This window comes from Nomascus leucogenys, chromosome X, assembly GCF_006542625.1.
Source record: "Nomascus leucogenys isolate Asia chromosome X, Asia_NLE_v1, whole genome shotgun sequence".
NCBI lineage: Eukaryota > Metazoa > Chordata > Mammalia > Primates > Hylobatidae > Nomascus > Nomascus leucogenys.
The window spans coordinates 140,029,583-140,051,614 of NC_044406.1; the positions used below are offsets into that span (position 1 = coordinate 140,029,583).

The following is a 22,032-nucleotide window of genomic DNA, read 5'->3' on the forward strand; positions in this document are numbered from 1 at the left end:
CATTGTGTTACAGCTGCCTATGGTATTCCATATGGTAACATGCTGTATAGGTTTATAGCACAGGAGCAATAGGTGATACCATATAGCCTGGGCATGTAGTAGGCTGTACCATCTTGTTTGGTATAAGTACACTGTATGATGTTTGCATGACAATGAAGTTGCCTAACGATGCATTTCTCAGGATGCATCTCCATCAATAACTAGTGCATGACTGTATATCCATTCAATCAAATATTATTCATAAAAAAGAAACAAAGTATAGAAACATGCTACAATCTGAAAGAATTTGAAAACATAAGTGAAAGAAGCCACACAAAAAGTCACATATTGTATGATTTCACTTATAGGAAGTATCCAGAATAGCTAAATCCACAGAGACAGAAAGCAGATTGGTGTTATCCTGGGCTGGTGGGAAGGAAGAATGTGGAGTAACTGTTTAATAGGTACGGGATTTTATTTTGGAGTGATGAAAATGTTTCTGAATCAGATAGAGGTGGTGGTTGCACAATATTGTGAAGGTACTAAATGCCGCTGAATTGTTCACTTTAAAATGGTTAATTTTATGTTATGTGAATTTCACCTAAATTTTAAAAAATGTGTAAAAGGATTTGAATGGACGTTTTTCCAAGGAAGATATACGAGTGGTCAATAAACACGTGAAAAATTGCCCCAAATCATTAGTCTTTAGGGAAATGCAAATAAAAACCAAAATGAGACATTACTTCCCACACACTACTACCCAATGTCATCTACAGATCCAATGCAATCCCTATCAAAATTCCAATAACATTTTTCACAGAAATAGAAATAAAATCATAAAATTCATATGAAACTACAAAAGTTCCTGAATAGCCAAAGCAATCTTGAGAAAGAAGAACAAAGCTGGAGAAATCACACTATGTGATTTCACAGTATATTATAAAGCTATAATAATCAATGCAATATGGTACTGGCATAAAAATAGACACATAGACTAATAGGACAATAGAGAGCCCAGAAATAAACCCATGCTTACGCAGTCAACTAACTGTCAACAAAGATGTCAGGAATATTCAACGGGAAAAGGATAGTCTCTTCAATAAATGGTGTTGGGGAAACAAGATACCCACATGCAAAGGAATGAAAGTGGATCCTTATCACACATATATACAAAATTAAACTGAAAATGAATTAAAGACTTAAAGACCTGAAAGTGTAAAACTACTAGTGGAAAGCAGAGGAAATGCTCCTTGACATTGGTCTTGGCAAAGATTTTATGAATACGACTCCAAAAGCACAGGCAACAAAGGAAAAAATAGGCGGGTGGGACTACATCAAACTAAAACGTGTGCACAGCAAAAGAAACTGAACAAAATGGGAAGGCAACCTACGGAAGGGGAGAAAAATATTTGTAACCCATATATCTGATAAAGGGGCTGATATCCAAAATATATAAAGAATTCACATAGCTCAATAGCAAAAAACCCAAATAATATAATTTATAAATGGGCAAAGATCCTGAATAGACATTTTTCCAAAGAAGACATATAAATGGCCAATAAGTACATGTAGAGGTACTCAACATCACTAATCCGAGAAATGCAAATCAAAACCATAATGAGTTAGGATGGCTATTATCAAAAAGTCAAAGATAGAAAACAGTATAGAGATTACTCAAAAAACAAAAAATAGAACTGTCATATGAATCAGCAATCCTATTTCCAGGAGTATATCCAATAAAATTGAAATCAGTATCTCAAAAAGGTGTTTTAAAAAAACCAGAAAATAAGTATTGGCAAAGACATGGAGAAATTGGAACCCTTATACACTGTTGGTAGAAATGTAAAATGGTACAGCCACTGTGGAAAATGGTATGGTAGTTTCTCAAATCAAGAATATTGCTACCATATGATTCAGCAGTTCCACTTTTTGGTATATACCCAAATGAATTGAAAGCAAGGTCTCTCCATCCTGGTTAACACGGTGAAACCCCATCTCTACCAAAACTACAAAAAATTGGCTGGGCGTGGTGGCAGACGCCTGTGGTCCCAGCTACTGGGGAGGCTGAGGCAGGAGAAAGGCGTGAACTCGGGAGGCGGAGCTTGCAGTGAGCCGAGATGGCGCCAGAGTGAAACTCCGTCTCAAAAACAAAAAAAGAGGAAGCAGGATCTCTAAGAGATAGTTGTGCACCCATGTTCATAGCAGCATTATTTACAACTCAGTTTCTTAGCCTTTTAAAAAAATTCTGCATTTCTCTTTATTAATTTATTCTATTTTCTTTGCATTTTATTGTTGTATTGTTCTAAATTCTTGAGGTGAAAACCAGGTTTATTTTCTATCTTCCTGGTTTTCTAATAAATACATTTGAGGTCATAAATTTTCCTCTTCACTCTGGGCCCACAGGTTTTGATGTATATGTAGTAAGGTAGTTCTGATGTTTTTTGTTTGTTTACTTGTAAATAATTTGTACTTTCCATTTTTATTTTCTCTTCAACCCAAGGGTTATATAGAAGTGCATTTAAAAATTTAAAATTTTGAAATTTCCAGTTGTTTAGATTTGAGGGAGGGACTAGTATGTTAATTTTTAACTCTACATTATGGTAACTGATTGTGGCCTGTGTGGTATCAGCCTTATGGATTTTTAAAATATTTCCTCTGTTACCTAGAACAGGGATCCACAAACTATAACTTGTAGGCCAGGTTGGCCTGGGGTCTATATTTGTAAATCAAGTTTTATTTTTATTTATTTTTATTTTATTTTATTTTTGTTTATTTACATATTGTCTATGACCTCTTTCCAGCTATGATTGTAGAGCTGAGTGTTGTAATAGAGACCCTGTGGCCCACACAGCTTAAAATATGTCTTTACTTCAAGAGTTTGCTGATCCCTGACTTAAAACATAGTCAATTTTCACAGCTTTTTCATTTGGGTTGAAAGTATGTGTATTTTCTCTTGGGTACAAGTTCCTTATATCCCTGTTAGAATAAGCTTAAGTTGTGTTATACCAATCCTTATATCCTTCATTGTGGTTTTGATTATCGATATCTGAGAGAGATGTGTATGTATAAACTTCCATCCCAACTAAATTATTTGTCCACTTTCATATTTTAGTCAGGGTTAGCTTTATATCCTTTGAAGCTGTTTTTTTGTTTGTTTGTTTGTTTTAGTGCAGAATATTTACAGGTCATAACTATTAAACTTCTCTGTGTTTTTCCTTCATACAATATGAAATAGTCCTCTTTGTTCTATTTATTTTTTATTTATGCCTTGAATTCTTTCTTTCTAAATAATATTATTGTTCCCGTCAGGATTAGGTTCAGCAGCATATATTAGAAAAAAATTTAAATAAGAAATAAAATTAGAAATATTATTTTTTTTCTGATAAAAGAAGTCTGGAGATGGATATCAGGTCTCAGGGCTCTGCAGTGTCATCAAGGACCCAGGCTCCTCTATTTTGCTTCACCATCTTGGTGTGTGGTTTCCATCCTAAGGTCCCTTCATGGTCCACGAGACTTCTGGAGCTCCAGCCAGCACATCTCCATTGAGGGCCAGAAGGAAGAGGAAAGGTAGGAGGGCAAAAAGGGGCCTGTCCCCCAGCTCAACATTCTGTTATCAAGGAGGAAAGTGAGAAGGCACATTTGGAATAGGCAGCCAGCAATCTCTGCCACTGCCTGTTGTGTATTATAGTTCTTGTTAGCATTCGTTTGCCTGTTATAACTTTTTCCACTCCTTTATTTTTGACCTTCCTCAGTTATTTTGTTTTAGGTATGCCTCTTATGGCAGTATTTCTGCCATTATCTGTTTTGCCTTCTGTTTACTATGCTTTTAATTTTTTCCCCTTCCTGTCACTTGCACTGATTGAGTTTTCTGTTGTCTGACTTTTCTGTTTTAGGAATTGTCCTTACTAAATCAATTTTTAAAGTTATTACTCAATGTTTTTTAATATTCTGTTTTGAAATAATATTAGATTTACAGTAAAGCTGTAAGAATAGTATTAAGGATTCCTGTGTACCCCTCACCCAGATTCCCCAAATGTTGGTATTTCGTCACATTTCTATTGTCATTTTTTTCTTTATTGTATGGATATTTTTCCTGTACCATTTGAGAGTAAGTTGCACACATGATGCCTCTTCAGTAGGCATTTCTTAAAGAACGAGGACATTCTCTTACATAACCAGAATATAATTGTCCGTATCAGGAAATTAAAGTCCATACAGCATTATTATCTAATTCATAGATAGTATTCAAATGTCATCACCAATTTTTCTAATTACATCCATATAACAGAAGAAAAAACCTTTATTCTGGTCCTGGATGCAGTCCAAGTTCACACATTGCACGTAATTGTCTTGGCTGTTTAGTCTCCTTTGACTTGAAACAGTTCCTATGTTTTTTGTGACCTAAACATTTTTGAAGACTACTAAAGGGCAGTTATTTTGGAAAATGTCCTTCATTTTGGATTTGTTCATGTTTTATCATGATTAGATGTAGATTATGCACTTTTGGCAATAACGCCACTGAAGTTATGTTGGTTGTTTTGGCGATTTGCATCAGGAGGCACATGTCAATTTGTTCCATTACTGGTGATTTTAACTTTGACCATGTGCTTAAGGTAGTGCCCGATAGGTTTTTCCACTGTAAAGTTAATTATTCCCTTTGATATTAATAAACAGTTGGCCCTCCGCATTCATGGATTCTGTTTCCATTGATTCAACCAACCCTGGATCAAAAATACTTGGAAAAAACCTGCATACAGGGTAAACATGTACAGATTTTTTTCTAGTCATTATTCCCTACACAATACAGTATAATAATTTTTTTTTTTTTGAGACAGGGTCTCGCCTTGTCACCCAGGCTGGAATGCAGTGGTGTGATCATGGCTCACAGCAGCCTTGACCTCCAAGGCTCAAGGGATCCTCCCTCGTCACCCTCCCAAGTAGCTGGGACTACAGGCATGTGCCACCAGGCTTGGCTTTTTTTTTATTTTTTATTTTTTATAGAGGTGGGGTTTCGCCATGTTGCCCAAGCTGGTCTCAAACTCCCAGGCTCAAGCGATCTGCCCATCTCAGCCTCCCAAAGTACTGGGACTACAGGCATGCACCAGTGCACCCAGCCTGTATGAGGTATTATAAATAATCTAGAGATGATAAGTCATCTGGAGAGAATTTAAAGTATACAGGAGGATGAGGTTATATGCAAATACTGCACCCTTTTATATCAGGGACTTGAACATCTATGGATTTCAGTGTCTGTGGGAGGTCCTGGAACCAATCCCCAACAGACACGAAGGGATGACTGTATCTTGTGGGGAGTTTCAGCATTCATCAATTAGTTATTACTAAATTACTTATTACTAAGATGTTTGTCACATGGCAATGTTCTAATTCCATCATTCCTTCAACATTTACTTGTTGGTATTCTACTCTAAGAAAGAGTTTTCTCTTCTGCCAATTTGATTATTTGTTCATTTATTTATATTAATGTGAACACCTGGATCCTTATTTTATTCAATGAGTTTTGATCCATTACTATCATTAGTTATTTTGAGGCACCCAATATTTCAGAATTGGCTAGTAGAAGCTTTTCCTGTGTTATTTTGACTTACTCCAATCTTTCTTTGATTTTCTAGCACAAGTAGATGTTCCAGGTTTGTCTCATTCTTTCCTCTACCCAGCCTGGATTCATTATTTCTCCAAGGAGCCTTGGTTCTTTGTAATTCTTTTCTTCCATCATGCCCTATCACTTCTCTAACCATAGAAAACCCTGATCTACTATTAGTGCAGATTGGTCTTCATTTTCTAGATTTTTTTGTATATGGAATCATAGAGTATGTACTTTTTTGTCTGTCTCTTTTCATACATCATAATTATTCTGAGATTCAGCCATGTCGCAGCATGTATCAATAGTTTGTCCCTTTTACTGCAGAATAATATTAAATTGTATAAATATTACCACAATATGTTTATCCATTCACCTGTTGATGGATATTTGAGTTATTTATAGTTTTTGTCTATTACAAATAAAGCTGCTTAGAACATTTGTATATAGGTCTTGGTGTGGATATATGCCTTTTCTTTCCTTGGGGAAATACCTAGGATCACACTGGCTGAACATAACGGTAGATGTGTGTTTGAATTTTTTAAGACACTGATAGACTGTTTCCCAAAACTGCCTGCTAGGATTTTAATTGGGATTTTGTTGGATCTATAGATTCATTTTGGGGAGAACTAACATCTTAATAATATTGAGTCTTCCAAAGTATGGACATGGTATATCTCTCCATTTATTTAAGTCTTTAATTATCTCAGTAATAGTTTGTGGTTTTCAATATACAGGTCTTCCATATCTTTTGTCATATTTATCCCTATACATTACATGTATTTATATTATTGTAAATGTGATTGTATTAATTTCAATTTCCTATTCATTGCTACTATATAAAAATACAAGTCGTTTTTGTATATTGAGTTTATATCCTACAACCTTGCTAAATTCAGTTACTTTTAATAGCTTTTTTGAAGGGTCCATTGGATTATCTACAGGCGATTATGTCATCTGTGATTAAAGGTAGTTTCACTTCTTTCTTTCCAATGTGGATGCCTTCTGTTTATTTTATTTTATTTTTTTTTGCCTTATTGCATTGTTAGAACCTCTAATAAGCTGTTGAATACAGCTGGTAAGAGCGGTCATGGTAACTTTGTTCTTAATCTTTGGAGAAATAATTTACTCTTTCACCATTAAGTATGATGTTACCTGAAGATTTTTCATAGATTCCTTTAATCAGTTTGAGGAAGTTTCTTCAATTCCTGGATTGATAAGAAAATGTTTTCAACAAAAACAGATGTCGTATTTTGTCAAATGGTTATCTCCTTTATAGACTAATTAGCTGTAGTCTTTTGTTATTTCAGTGGTTGCTTTAGGGTTTTTCACAGGGTCTGTCAACATTGGCACTATTGACATTTTGGGTCACATTGTGTGTGTGTGTGTGTGTGTATGGTGGAGGGGGGTGACATTTTGCGCATTGTCGAATGTTTAGCAGCATCCCTGAATGCTACTAAATGCCAATAGCACTTCTTCAGTTGTCATAATCAGAAACATCTCCAGACACAGCCAAATGTTTTCTGCAGGGAAAAATTACCCCTGGTTGAAAACCACTAGTTATCTTTTACGTATCACAGTCTGTCTTCGAGTGATATTTTACTAGTTCATACGTAGTATAAAAATCTTGCAACATCATACTTTCATTTCTCCCCTCCTGGCCTTTGTGCCATTGTGGTCATACATTTTACTTGTATGTATAAGTTTTACTTTAAACAGTTTATCATCTTTTCAAGAAATTTAAATAAGAAAAGTCTTTGTATTTAACCATATGGTTAACCATTTCTAGTGCTCTTAGTTTCTTTGTTTACATCTGGTATCATTTTCTCTCTTCTTGAAGGACATCCTTTAATGTGTCTTGTAGTGTAGCTCTGCCGGTGCTATATTCTTTTGACTTTGATATGTCTGAAAAAAGTCTTTGCCTTCATTTTTTGAAAGATATTTTCAATGGGTAAAGAACTCTAGGTTGCCTTTTTTACGTTCAGAACTATAAAGATATTTCTCCGCTGTTCAACAAGAAAGTGGCTGACATTTTTACCTTTGTCTACTCTACTTAATGTGTCCTTTTTTAAGGCTTCTTTTAAGATTTTGTTTTTATCACTCGCTTTAAACTATTTGAGTATAAGTGTATCATGCTGTAATTGTTTCCATGTGCCCTGTGCTTGGGTTTCATTGAGCTGCTTGGATCTGTGGGTTTATGTATTTTTTTCATCAAATTTAGAAAAACTTCAGACATTATTTCCACTAGTTTTTTATGTCCCACTTTCTCCTCTCCTTTAGGTATTTCAGCTAACCATATATTTGGCCACTTAATGTTACCTCACAGTTCACTGATGCTCTGTTCATTGTTTTTCAGTCTTTTTTTTTTTCTATCTGTGATTTGTTCTGTATAGTTTCTATTGCTGTCTTCCAGTTTACTCATCTTTCTTTCTGCAATGTTAAATTTACCATTAATCCTGTCCACTGTACATTTTAATTTTTATGTATTTTTTTTTTTTTTAGAGACAGGGTCACGCTCTGTCACCTAGGCTGGAGTGCAGTGGTATGATCTCAGCTCACTGAAGCCATCAACTTCTGGGCTCAAATAGTCCTCCTGCCTCAGCCTCCCAAGTAGCTGGGACTACAGGCATGTGCCAATACTCCACTGTACTTTTTATCTCAGGCATTGTAATATTCATGTCTAAAAGTCTCATTTGGATCTTTTAAATTTTTTCTTTTCTATACTTAACATGTTTAATCTTCTAGCTTCTTGAACATACAAAATAGTTATAATATCCATTTTAATGTTTTTGTCCTCCAATTTTGTCACTAAATTAGCATCATTCTGGGCCAATTCCAATTCATTTCCTCTCCTTATAGGTTGGACTCTTCTGCTGCTTTTCACGCCTGATGATTTTTGATTGGATGCAGACATTGTGAATTTTACCTTATTGGGTACTAGATATATTTGTATTCCTAAAAATATTCTTGAGTTTTGTTTCAAGATACTGTTAAAGTTATTAGGAAACAGTCCTATCCCTTTGGATCTTGCTTTTAAGCTTTATTAGGCAGAAACAAAGCAGTGTTTAATATAAGGTTCATTTTTTCCCCACTACTGAGGCAAGACCCTTTTTAATACTCTGATGCTTCCAATATTATGAGATTTTCCATTCGGACTGTTGGAAATAGATGGTTTTCCTGCCCCTGTGTATACTTTGGAGTTCGCTGCCTTTAATCCCTTTAGGTTGTTGTTTCTCTGACTGAGTAGTTTGCTCACATACATGTCCAGACCAGTCATCAACTGAACACTTGAAGAGGACCCTCCAAAGGTCTCTATAGAGTTCTCTTCCTATGCAGCTCTTTCCTCTATGGTACTTTGCTTTGCAAACACAAGCTATCTTGGCCTTCCCAGAGTCTCAGCTCCATTTTCTCAACTTGGCATCTGCCAAGCTCTACCTGGGGGTTCTCCTTGTGCTTCAGCTTGGAAACTTTCTCCAGTTTACCTCTGAGTTCAACCTGATAACTCCAATTCTATTTCCATACTTTAAGGTTCATCCTAGCGTTCTCCTTTTCCATATTTGCAACTTTTTCCTTCAAAAGACAGATGTCTTGCTTCTGCTAGCCACAATATGTTTACTTGTTACTCAGCCCTAGAATATACAGAAAGTAGTTTCAGAATTGCTAATCTATATCACCGTGAAAGACAAACCTACTAACTAGAGATCAAAATTTGTTCACAGTTCTTTTTATTAAGTTTTATTGAGGTATAATTAACATGCAGAATTGCACATATTTAATGTACACATTTTGATGAGTTTGGACATATGCCTAAGAGTCTGTTTTCCCCCTGACCACTTCAGTGTGGTCATATGATTTATTTGAAAGACAGGTTTTTCTTGTTTGCTTGTTTTCCATTTTAGGATGTTTTTTAACCCATACTTTTTTCCCTTTTAGAGGATATGAAACATCAACATGGTTCAAAAAGTCAAAAGTCAGAACTATATAGAATTAATTTTGTATAGACTAAGATATGAGTCTAATTTTATCTCTTTCTAAATGGCAATCTACCTGTTCCAAAACCGTTGTTTAAAAAGTTTGTGTTAGGTAGGCACAGTGACTCATGTCTGTAATCCCAGCACTTTGGGAGGCCGAGGCTCGTGGCTCACTTGAGGTGAGGAGTTCGAGAGCAGCCTGGCCAACATGGTGAAACCCCATCTCTACTAAAAATACAAAAATTAGCCAAGTGTGGTGGCACATGTCTGTAATCCCAGCTACTCGGGAGGCTGAGGCAGGAGAATTGCTTGAACCCAGGAGGCAGAGGTTGCAGTGAGCTGAGATTGTGCCACTGCCCTCCAGCCTGGGCGACAGAGTGAGGGAAAATAATAATTAAAAAAAAGCTTATCTTCATGTCAGCAATTTTACATGCCACCTTTTACCACATATGAAAGCTCCCTATTCACTTGGATCTATTTCTTTCTATTCTGTCTGTCCATTTAGTTACCATCACATTAATTATAGTGGCTTTATTGTATGTTTTATTATCCGTAGGGCTAGTCTCCATTGTAGCTTTTCTTTTCTCAGTGTTTCAGTGTTTCCCTGACTATTTTTTTTTTTTTTTGAGATGGAGTCTCACCCAGTCGTCCAGGCTGGAGTGCAGTGGGGCGATCTTGGCTCACAGCAGCCTCTGCCTCCCGGGATCAAGCTATTCTCCTGTCTCAGACTCCTGAGTAGCTGGGATTACAGGCACGTGCCATCATGCCTGGCTAATTTTTGTATTTTTAGTGGAGACACAGTTTCACCATGTTGCCCAAGCTGGTCTCGAACTCCCAACCTCCCAAAGTGCTGGGATTACAGGTGTGAGCCCAGGCTTGAGCCACCACGCCTGTCCAAGACCCTGACTATTCTTACATGTTTGGTTTTTCATGTGAACCTTACTATCAACTTGTCTAGCTCCAGATAAAAACTTTTTGATATTTCTATTGAGATTGTGTTAAATTTATAAATTAATCTGTGATGTTGCATCATCTTATCCAAGAGCACTGGCTGTCTTTCCATTTGCTGTAGTCTACTTTTGTGTCTTTCGGGAGTGTTGTTTTTCTCATATAGGTTTTGTATATGTCGTACTGAAATTTATTCTTAAGCATTTATCTTCTTTTTTGCTTTGTTAATGTTTTTCTTTTTCTATTACATCCTCTGTTTTTTGCTTGTATATTTGAAGGCTACTATTTCTATATGTAAACTTTTATCTTTCTGAATTCTTTTGTTCTTTAATTATACCTTTATTTCTCTAGAGCTTTCCAGATAAGTATCACACTCCATCTGCAAATAGTTTTACTTATTTCCCAATTCCTAAACCTCTAATTGATTCCTTAAATATAACTGCATTGCCTAGTATCTTCTTTAGAACATTAAATAGTACTGGAAATAATAGATAATCTTGTTTTGTTTCTGATCCTTATGGAAATTCCTGTAGCATTTCTTCATTAAGAAAGATTCTGTATTCAGGAAAAATCATAAGTACTATCAGAAATATTCTTTTTTTGTACTGTCTTTATCAGGTTTAGGTATGTATATTACACTTGCTTCAGAAGAATTGTTTGGAGTTTTCTTTCATTGTCTAGGCTGTGACAGAAATGTATGTAGCAGTGAGACAATCAGTTCTTTGACAATTCCTCTATGAAATCAACTAGGCCTTTTTGTGTTTCTCCTCTGGGAATTTATCTGTTTATGCTTTCTTTCTGTAATGGGGTCAATTTTGGTAAAGTACAGTTTCCTAAGAAATTATTCATTTTGTATGGTTTGCAAATTTATTTACACAGAGATATCTCTGCCAGATAGTCTGTCATATTTTAAATCTCTTGTATTTCAATAGTTATCTCCCCCTTGTCATTTCATATTTCGTATATTTGTGCTATTTCTTTTTTCCCTTGGTTATGTTAGCCAGTGGTGTGTCAAGTTTGTTATTTTTCCCTGAAACACTGATTTTTATTTAGTTATTTTTTTTCTATTCCCAACCTTACTACTTTTTCTTTTATGTTCATTATTTCCTTCCTTATGTTTCATTTTGGTCATTTTGTTGTGCTTTATCTTAGCATTTGGAGTTTGGAATTTAATGAATATATTTTTTGTCTTTCATTATTATTGATATAAATGCTTAAGGCTATGAATTTTCCACCGATCTTTGCTTTAAATATATCCCATAGATGCTAAGTAGTATTTTTATTTTTATTATTTTTTTAAAAGTTCTTTAATTTTAGCACTCACCCATTTTGCTTCCTTTCAATTTGGTATCATGGTGTAGCTATTCTAAAATGATCCTGCTCCCTAATGCCCTCAGAATAAAACCCCAAACCTGCAGCCCTTCATGGTTTGCTTATTTCTCCAGCCATGTTCTCTCTCTGTCATATGCTCACTCTGCCTACAGTTTCCTTTTTCCTTATACCACCTGGCCAATGTCTAGTCATTTTTGAAGATGGAGATCAAATTTAGGAATTCTTCTCTCATAATTCTCAACCCCCGATACCATCCCAGTTAAGCATTCCTCCTGGAAACTTAATAAAATCATATACTTCCTTTTTGTAATACTTATAACATTATATTTTAGTATTTTGTTTTTCCACTAATATTGTAAGATCCTTGAAAGAAGGTATGCTTTTTTATTACTGTTCCCGTGGTGTTCAGTAAATATTTGTTTAGTGTCCCTTCAGCTGTAGATTTCAAAACTACTATTTTAATACATACATTCTGACCTGTGAGCTCTAGCATACTCTAGAGCTTCTTTGTCATAAACTTAGTTTGGTTGGTTGGTGTTAGCTTTTCAATTGAAGTGTAACACACAGAAAAGTATACAAATTACAAGTGTCCAGCTCAATCAATTTTCACAAAGTGAAAACACCTATGCAATCACAACCCAGATCAGCTCCATGAATTTTTACAAAGTGAACGCCTGTGAAACTGTACTACATATCAAGAAGTAGAACCTTACCAGCCCTCCAGAAGCCTCCTTTGTGACTCCTCTCAATTGTTATGCCCTCGTTTTTTCCCAAAGGTAACCGTTATCCTAATCTCTAACAACACAGATTAATTTTGTGTTTTTGAATTTTATATAAATGGGAAAACACGGTAAGTACAACTTTGTGTATGGCTTCTTTCACTCGGTTATGGTAGTTCTTTTTTATTGCTGTGTAATATTTCATTGTTGGAATTTACCACAATTTACTTATATGCTCTGTTGTTAGGCATTTGGGTTGTTTCCAGTTTGGGGCTCTTATGAATAAAGCTGCTATGAAAATAATCCTTACATAAGCCTCCTGTTGCCCATGTGAGTGCATACCTTTTCAGTATGTACATAGAAGTGGAATTGCTGGGTTATCACTTTAGTAGAATAGTTTCCAAGCTATCATACAAATTCACATCCTTGCCAACAGTGTATGAAGGTTTTCACAGCTTAACAGCTTCACTGACAATTAGTATTTTCTGACTTTTTCATTTTTTGCAGTTCTGGTGAGTGTGCAGTAGTATCTTATTGTGGTTTTAATTTGGATTTCCCCAGTGACTAATTAGGTTGAACACCTTTTCAAGTGTTTATCGGCTTTTTGGATATCCCTTCATGTATAAGTCACATTCATTTTTCTTTAACTTTCTTCGTACTTCAGAAGAATTCCAATATGTTCTGGATACAAGCTGTCAGCTATACCTATTCCAAGTATCTACTCTCTCACCCTGAACTGGTTTTCACTATCTTAATGGTATCATTTGATGAGCCTAAGTTGTTTATTTAATATAATAGTCCAAATTATCTTTTTATCTTTTCGATCTAGTGCTTTTTAGTGTCCTACACTATTTAAGACATCTTTCCCTATCTGAAAGAGATGCTTTATTATTTCACCATTCGTGCTTAAATCTACAATCTACTTAGTGTTAACTTTAGGATATGATGTGGGATGTAAGTTGACGTTCCCTTTTTCCCACGTGTGTATCCAATTGACCTGGCACCATTTATTGCTGCCCTGCCACTTTGCCTTAAATCAGTTGTCCATATATATATGGTTATGTTTCTGGACTCTAGGCGAATTCTGTTTTGTGTATGTGTCTATCCTTGTGTCAGTAACACACTTAGTTGCTGTAGCTTTATAATAAGTCTTGATGATATGTGGTAACATTGGTTCTCCTCTTTGTTGTTAGTTATTCTTCAAGACTGTCTTGGCTATTCTTGGCCCTTTGTAACCCCATATAAATTTTAAAATCGGCTTGTTGATTTCCACAAGAAAACTTGCTGAAACATGTCAGCTGAGATTTGATTGGGATAGAATTGAATCCATTCATCAATTTGATGTATCCCTCCATTTATTTAGATTTTAATTTTAATTTCTCTATCTTTTGTATTTTTCTGTGAAACATCTGAAAAGATTGTACACATCTTTCATTTAAATTATTCTTGGGAATTTGGTGTTTTATGTTATTGTAGTTGGTATCTTTTCATAATTTTCCAGTTGGTACCGGTTATTTAGATAGCAAATTGATATATGTATATTGGCTTTATATCCAGCAGCCTTATGGATATAAATATACTTATTAATCCTAATGATTTATCTGCAGATTTTATTTCCTTGGGATTTTCTATGTAAACAGTCATGTCTTCCATAAACAAGGGCGATTTAATTTCACCCTTTCCAATCTTTACACCTTTTTATTTATCTTTCATGCCTTATTATACTGTCTCAGTCTTCCAGTAAAATTTATGAATAAAATGTAAAAGAGAATGCTTTAAAATTTCCCAATTATCTCTGGTGTGTAATTTAGCTTTTCTGTAGTTAGCCTCTATCATATTAAGGAAGTTCCTAGTATTCTAAGCCTCTTTTTTATGACTGAATGTTGAATTTTATCAAATGCTCCTTCTGCATTTATTAAGATAATCATATGATTATTTGCCTTAATGTAGTAAGTCGCATGAACTGATTTCTGAATCTTAACCCAGCTTTGCATTCCTTAGTCACTGTATATTATCTCTTTAGTGTATTCACTAGGCCAATCTTTTTAGGAATTATATATCTTTTTCATAAATAAGATTGATCCATAATTTTCTTTTCTTTAAACACCTTTGCTAGATTTTGATATCATGGTTTTGCTGGCTGCATAGTACAAAGTAGAAAATGTTCTCATATCTCGATTTTCTGAAATGGTTTGTGTAAGTTTGGGTTTTTTCTTTAAATGTTTGATAGAATGTAACAGATTAGCAATGTCAGTGTGGAGTTTTCTTTGTGTAAAGTTTTAAATTATAGGTTCAGTTTCTTTAAAATATGTAGGATTATTCTGATTTTCTGTATCGTTTTAGTTTTGGCAAGTTGTGCTTTTCTAGGAATTTATCCTAGAACTGTAGTTTACATTGTTCACAATATCTTCTTACTATCCTTTTAAAGTTTGTAGGATCCGAAGTGATTTCTCTTTTTTCATTCCTTACATTAGTAATTTTTGTGTTCTCTGTTTTTACCTTGATCAGTCTTGGTGGGGGTTTATTAATGATATCAGTCTTTTCAAAAGAGCCATAAATGTCCCTTTAAGCACTCTTTGGGTACATCCATAATTTTTATTTTTTAAAACTATCCTTCAGTTCAAAGTATTTCCCTTGTGATATTATTGCCCTTGTGATTTACTTTGATGTAGGTGTTACTTAGAAATATTTTATTAAATTTCAAAGCATTGGATGATTTCACACATAAGATGAAATCAACACATGTTGCCCCTATATCTCACTGAACTCAACTATATACTCTGGAAAGAATGCCAAGCCTAGCTATTTGTGAACTCTGGAATGTAAATAACAGGCAGATTGGAGAAGGGCCCCAAAACTCAAAATACCACAGAAGTGGGGATATATAAAAGATCCAAAGTCTCGTAACTTAATATCCAAAATAACCAGGACATAAACCAAAGTTATTTAACATATTAAGAACCACAGAAATCTCATCTTGTACGGGAGAAGATAATCAACAGATACAAAAGGCAAGATGACACTTATGTTGGAAATATCTGACAAGACTTTAAAAGCTGCCATTATGAAAATGCTCAAGCTATCAGTCACAGAAATGCTGCAACAAATATTTAAAAAGAAAGTATCATATAAGAAATAGAAGATAAAAAGAAGCAAATGTAAATTTTACAACTGAAAAATATAATAACCAAAAATTTTAAACTCTAGATTAAAAGTGAGAATGCAGTGGAAATGCCAGAGGAAAGAGTCAGTAAACTTGAAGATAGATCAATAGAATTATCCAAGCTGGATAACAGACAGAAAAGACTGGGAAAAAAGGGACAGAGTTTCAGAGAACTGTAGAAAAACCACAAAAGGTAGCAAAGGATAGATATATAAATCAGTGGAATAGAATTGTGAGTCCATAAGTCAACCTGTACATTTCTGGTCAATTGATCTTCAACAATACAACAGGGAAAGAAGAGGCAATTCAACAAATGTGCCATGACAATACAACAGGGAAAGAAGAGGCAATTCAACAAATGGTGCTGGGACAGCTGGATATCCACATGCAGAATGAATAATGCTGGACCACTATCTTCACCCAATATACAAAAATTAAAATGGATCAAAGATCTAAATAGAAGAGCTAAAACAATACAACTTTAGAAGAAAACATAGGGGTACGTCTTCATGACCTTCAGTTTGGTACTAGTTTCTTAAATATGACATCAAATGCACAAGGGAGAAAGGAAAAAAAACAGATAAATTGGATTTGATAAAAATTAAAAACTTTTGTGCATCACAGCACATTATCAAGGAGGTGAAAATAACCTACAGAATCAGAAAAAATAGTGGCAAGTTACAAAAAGCAGTCTCCCCTTATCTTTGGGGAATATGTTCCAAGAACCCCAGTGGAGGCCTAAAACCACAGATAGTACTGACCCCTATTACACCATGTTTTCTTATACATACACACTTGTGATAAAGTTTAGTTTATAAATTAGACACAGTATGAGATTAACAACAACAATAATAAAATAGAACAATCATAACAATATATTGTTCACAATTTCAAAGATAGATTTGTTCTTACTATAGGCCTTAGCAGCATTAGCATATGATATTTTCTCTTTTTAAAATTAAGTTGGATACTTTCATCATTTCACTTAAAGGAAGCACTTTAGGTCTTCTCTTTGGCATAGCAGAACTGCCAACATTGCTACTCCTATGTTCTGGGGCCACTATTAAGTAAAATAAGGGTTATTTGAACATAAGAACTGCAATACCATGACAGTCAATCTGATGGTTACCAAGTGACTAATGGGCAGGTAGCATATACAGTATGGATCAGATGGACAAAGAGTTGATTCATATCCTGCACAGGTTAGAGCAGGATGGCATAAGATTTCATCATACTACTCAGAAAGGTCTGCAACTTAAAGCTTATGAATTGTTTATTTCTAGAATTTTTCATCTAATATTTTTGGACCGTGGTTGACCACAGGTAACTGAAACCATGGAAAGTAAAACCAAAGATAAGGGAGGACTACATATATGATAATGGTATAGCATCCAGAATAGGTAAAGAATTCTTACAACTCAAAAATAAAAGGACATACACTTCAATTTAAAAATAAGCATTCAACACAGGACTGGAATTCCTAGCCAAAACAATTAGGCGAGAACAAGAAATAAAAGGCATCCACATTGGAAAGGAAGATGTAACTTTATCTGTCTGTTCACACATGAAATATATGTGGAAAACTCACAAAACTGTTAGAACTAATAAGCAAAGAGAAAGTTGCAGGATACAAAAATCAACAAACCAAAATCTATTTTATTTCCATATACTAACAATGAATAATCAGAAAAGGAAATTTAGAAAATCTTATTTACAATAATATCAAAAAGAATAAAATAATTAGGCATAAACTTAACCAAGGAGGTGAAAGACTTATATATTCAAAACTACAAAATGTTGCTGGAAGAAGTTACAGACACAAATAAATGGAAAGACATCTCACGTTCATGGATCGGATAAATTAATATCGTTAAGATATCATACTACTCAAAGTGATCTGTAGATTTAATGCAATCACTGTAAACATCCCAATGGCTTGCTTGCTTTTTTTTTTTTTTTTTCGATGGAGTCTCGCTCTGTCACCCAGGCTGGCCATTTTAAAAATAGAAGAATCTATCCTAAAGTTGATATGGAATCTCAGGGGACCTTGAATAGCCAAAACAATTTCGAAAAAGAACAAATTTGGACAATTCACACTGCCTGATTTCAAAAGTAACTACAAAGCTACAGTAATCAAAACAGTGTGGTATCAATGAAACAGAATGGTGAGCCCAGATTTAAACCCTTGCATATATGCTCAAGCAAACTTCAGCAAGGATACCAACACCACTAAATGGGAAAAAGACAGTCTCTTTAATAAATGATATTGGGAAAACGGAATATTCACATGCAAAAGAAAGAAGCTGGACCCTTATCTTACACTGTATATAAAACTTAAATGAATTAAAGACCAAAACATAAGATCCCAAACTACAAAACTAGCAGGAAACATAGGGAAAAAGCTTCATGACATTGGATTTGACAATAATTTCTTGAATATGACACCAAAAGCACAGCTAACAAAAGCAAAATAGACAAATGAGACTACATCAAGCTTTAAAACTTCTGTGCATGAAAGGAAACAATGAACTGAGTGAAAAGGCAACCTATGGAATGGGAGAAAATATTTGCAAATCATATATTTAATAAGGAGTTAACATCCAGAATATATAAAGAACTCCTACACTCAACAACAAAAAAATCTGATTTTAAAATGGGCAAAGGACTTAAAGTGATATCTCTCTTGGTCAACAAGCATATGAAAGAGTGTTCAATATCACTAATTGTCAGAGAAATGCAAATCAAAACCACAATGAGATATCACCTCACACCCATTATGACAGCTACTGTCTAACAAAATCAGAAAATAACAAGTGTTGGTGGGAATATGGAGTTGGAACCCTTGTACATTATTGTGGAGATTGTAAAGTGGTGCAATAAGCCTGTAGTTTCTTTAAAAACCTAAAAATAGATCTACTATGTGATCTACCAGTCTCACTTCTTGGGTGTATATCCAAAAGAATTAAAAGCAAGATCTCAAATAGGTATTTACATACCTATGTTCACAGCATTATTCACAATAGTCTAGAGGTAAAAGCAACCCACATGTCCATCAATGGATGAATGGACCAACAAAATGCAATGTAACATATAATGGAATACTATACAACCTTAAAAATAAAGGAAAACCTGTTACAACCTACAACATGAAAGAACCCTGAGAATATTATGCTAAGTGAAATAAGCTATTCACAAAAGGACAGATGCAGCATTTTTCTATCTATATAAGGTATCTAATGATCATAGATATACAAAGTAGAATGGTGGTCACCAGGGGCTGGGAGAAGGGAGAAAGGGGAGTTGTTTAATGGGTATAGAGTTTCAGTTTTGCAAGATGAGCATGTTTTGAAGATCTGTTTCATAACAATGTTAATATACTTACATTACTGAACTGTACACTTAAAATGGTTGATAGTAAATTTTATTTTTTTAACCACAATTAAAAAAAAAACCCAAATGGACATTGTAAAAGTGGAAAATACCTAAAATTAAGAAATCACCAGAGGGACTAGCAGCAGACTCAGGTATAGCAGAAGGGATCAGTGACAAAGACAGGTCGATAAAATATACCCTAAGTGAAGCAAAGAGTTAAAAAAAAGAGAGAATGAAATAGCAGAATGGCGTGTGACAGAACCATGAGGCAGTGTGAACCATTTTAATTTACATGTAATTGAAGCACCAGAAGTAGACAAAGAATGCCTAAAGAGATAATGGCTAAGAATTCTCTAAAAACTGATTCATACCCATAGATTCATACCCATAGATGAAACCCATAGATTCACACTCACAAGCAATATGAATACAAGCAAACTAAAATAGGCACGTTATAGCAGCTAAAGGAATAAAAGATATATTACAAATAGTGGAGCAATACAATGATAAGAATGATGGCTGACTTCTCATCAGAACCCTGGGAGGCTGGAAGATGATGGGGTGACATCTTTAACGTGCATGAAGAAAAAAGCTATCAACCCCAGAATTTTATATTAAGACAAACCAGACATTTTTATGGAAAAAAGCAGGCAGAATTAATCTGGAGAATTTACTACAAGAAATATTAAAAGTTCTTCAGACTGAAAATATATGATTTTAGATGGAAGCACACCCTGACTACTTGGGTGTGGGGAGGGGAGGGCTTGTAATGCCCCACCATTTGTGTTCCATCTAGGTTGTGGTATGGGGACTAGACATGTTCTGCTGGGATGGGGAAGCTAGATCTTAAGCTGCCTTACCACCATGTGCCAGTGGGGCCTCACAGTGCCAGGGGCCTTCAACCTGAATTGTCCACTGAACTTGCTGGTAGGTAGAGTTTAGGTGTATTTGGGGTGAGAAGTGGGTAGAGGTAGATTGGTTGGGCCTTAGTAACAAACATTTCTGTTTCTCCCACTCTAGCATGAACATGTGAATATTTGTGAATTTCTTACCTATTTCCCCCCAGGGGAGAAAATGGGAAGTGAGGGCCACTGGTAAACACTGAGTTAGAACAAGTGAGTAATCCCACCTACATTATGAATGTGATGGAGTCATTGAAGAGTCTGTAGTTCCTCTTCTCCAGACTTTTGTGATTAATTTGTTCAACCTCACTGGCAACTTCTTGACTGAAAACAGTATTAATTAGCTATTTCCCCTGACTGGGAAGCAGACATAAGGACCTTGAGCTCTCAAGGCTTCTCTTAAATTCACAGAAGTGGCCTTAGATTCTCTATGGAACTAGGGAATACCAGCTCTGCAGACGGGCTTTTAGTTTGCTCTCCAGACAAACCCAGTTTGAACTCTATCCACTTTGAAGTTGCATCACTAAATGAATTACAGCAATGCTTAATCTTTAAAGTATGCCATATCCCAAACTTTGAATTAAAACTGTAGAGGACTTCTGATTATGACAACTCAGGGTTTAAAAACTGACCTGAACTGATTGCCTCACAGGTATGAGAGAATCGAAATCCCAATCCATATTGTACCTCATGTCACTATCGGGAAAGTGTGCCTTGAATCAGCAGTAGAGCTGCCCAAGATCCTGTGCCAGGAGGAGCAGGATGCGTATAGGAGGATCCACAGGTAGAGACCCTCTTCACTCCTCTTCTCTACTTCTCAGGACCTAGTCTCTCTTTTCTTCTTCTGTCCTTTTATCTTTAGCAGCTCAACTCTTGAGGCCCCTTTCTTTTTGCCTCTCTGGGAAGCTTTCTAGCAGTCTCCAATCATAATGTTTCTCATGTTGTATGATAATTTCTTCAACATTTGTTTTTCTCCTGCTACTTTGGATCTTTCAAGGGCAAGAACACTTTCTTTTTTGGTTGAGAAAAGAGGATAATCCACAACATCTTAATCCTGTTGCCAAGCACTAGGTCTTGCCCAATAAATTTGTACTAAGTCAGAGCTTTGGTGAGAGACAGCAATTTCAAAATTATCACTTTGAATTATCTTTGAATAAAATCACACCCCCCAAATCATCAAGGAGTTAATATTGGGGATTTAAATACTACATATTCATCTAATACAGTTGGCAACGGTGTGATGCAGTTTATGGTTGGTATAGTCCATGACCATTTTGCTTTCCCTTCAATGCTGCTTTGCCACTAACCTAAACTATTTTATCCTTTAGCCTTACACATCTGGACTCAGTAACCAAGATCCATAATGGCTCAGGTAAGAATTTTTTCTTGAGTACTCAGCATTTTTTCTGAGTATTTCCCTGAAATACTCAGCTGACAGATGCAAATTTAGTTTGAGTGAAGTGATGGATACAAGTTGTCCTCAGGCTTCCTTTCCCAAGGGTTTTCCTGATCCCGAGCCCAACATTTCTTTTGAACTCTGGGGATCCATGAATACTATAAATACAGCCTAGAGTAAGACAGGAGGAAAGACAGGGAAGAGCTTTATGATAGACCTACTTAGTGATATACTGGCACGCATTTAACAACCAGTTCTCAAGGAGCAGGGAGGACCCTGATTTGTTGTGTTTGACGGTTTCCATGGTGTAATGCCCCTGGCATGGCTGGTTTCAAGCAACTAACATGTCATCAACTAGCTTACAAACTTCTTGGAATTTTAATAGTTGGCTTTTGTGAGCTGGCATGAATTGGTTCCAGCATAACACTACCAGCCTGTCGTGGTGGGAATTGAAAGAGATGGATGGATACACAGATAGACAGATAAAAGGGAAGGCATGAGGGAGAAAATCTTTGATGTCAATAAATATAAAAGTAATTTTTGTACAAGGCAAAGGAACAAAAAGCTGAATACAATATATATACTAATTCACTTGTCCCTAACATCCACATTTTCTGTCTGAGTAACCCTGACTTCTGGGTCATTCTGTGC

The 22,032-nt window shown here is 35.3% G+C and overlaps 1 protein-coding gene across 3 annotated transcripts in view; it reads left to right on the forward strand.

The window, feature by feature from the left end:
• BRCC3 (BRCA1/BRCA2-containing complex subunit 3) overlaps positions 1-22,032 on the forward strand; it is a 52,894-nt gene that overhangs the window by 25,143 nt on the left and 5,719 nt on the right. For 2 of the 3 annotated variants that reach the window (XM_003279335.4, XM_012499045.2), the window contains exons 8-9: positions 20,638-20,769; positions 21,314-21,357. In XM_003279335.4, the coding sequence (XP_003279383.2) occupies positions 20,638-20,769; positions 21,314-21,357 (176 nt within the window). The remainder of the gene's footprint in view (positions 1-20,637; positions 20,770-21,313; positions 21,358-22,032) is intronic. The other variant, XM_030806813.1, reaches the window with a different exon arrangement.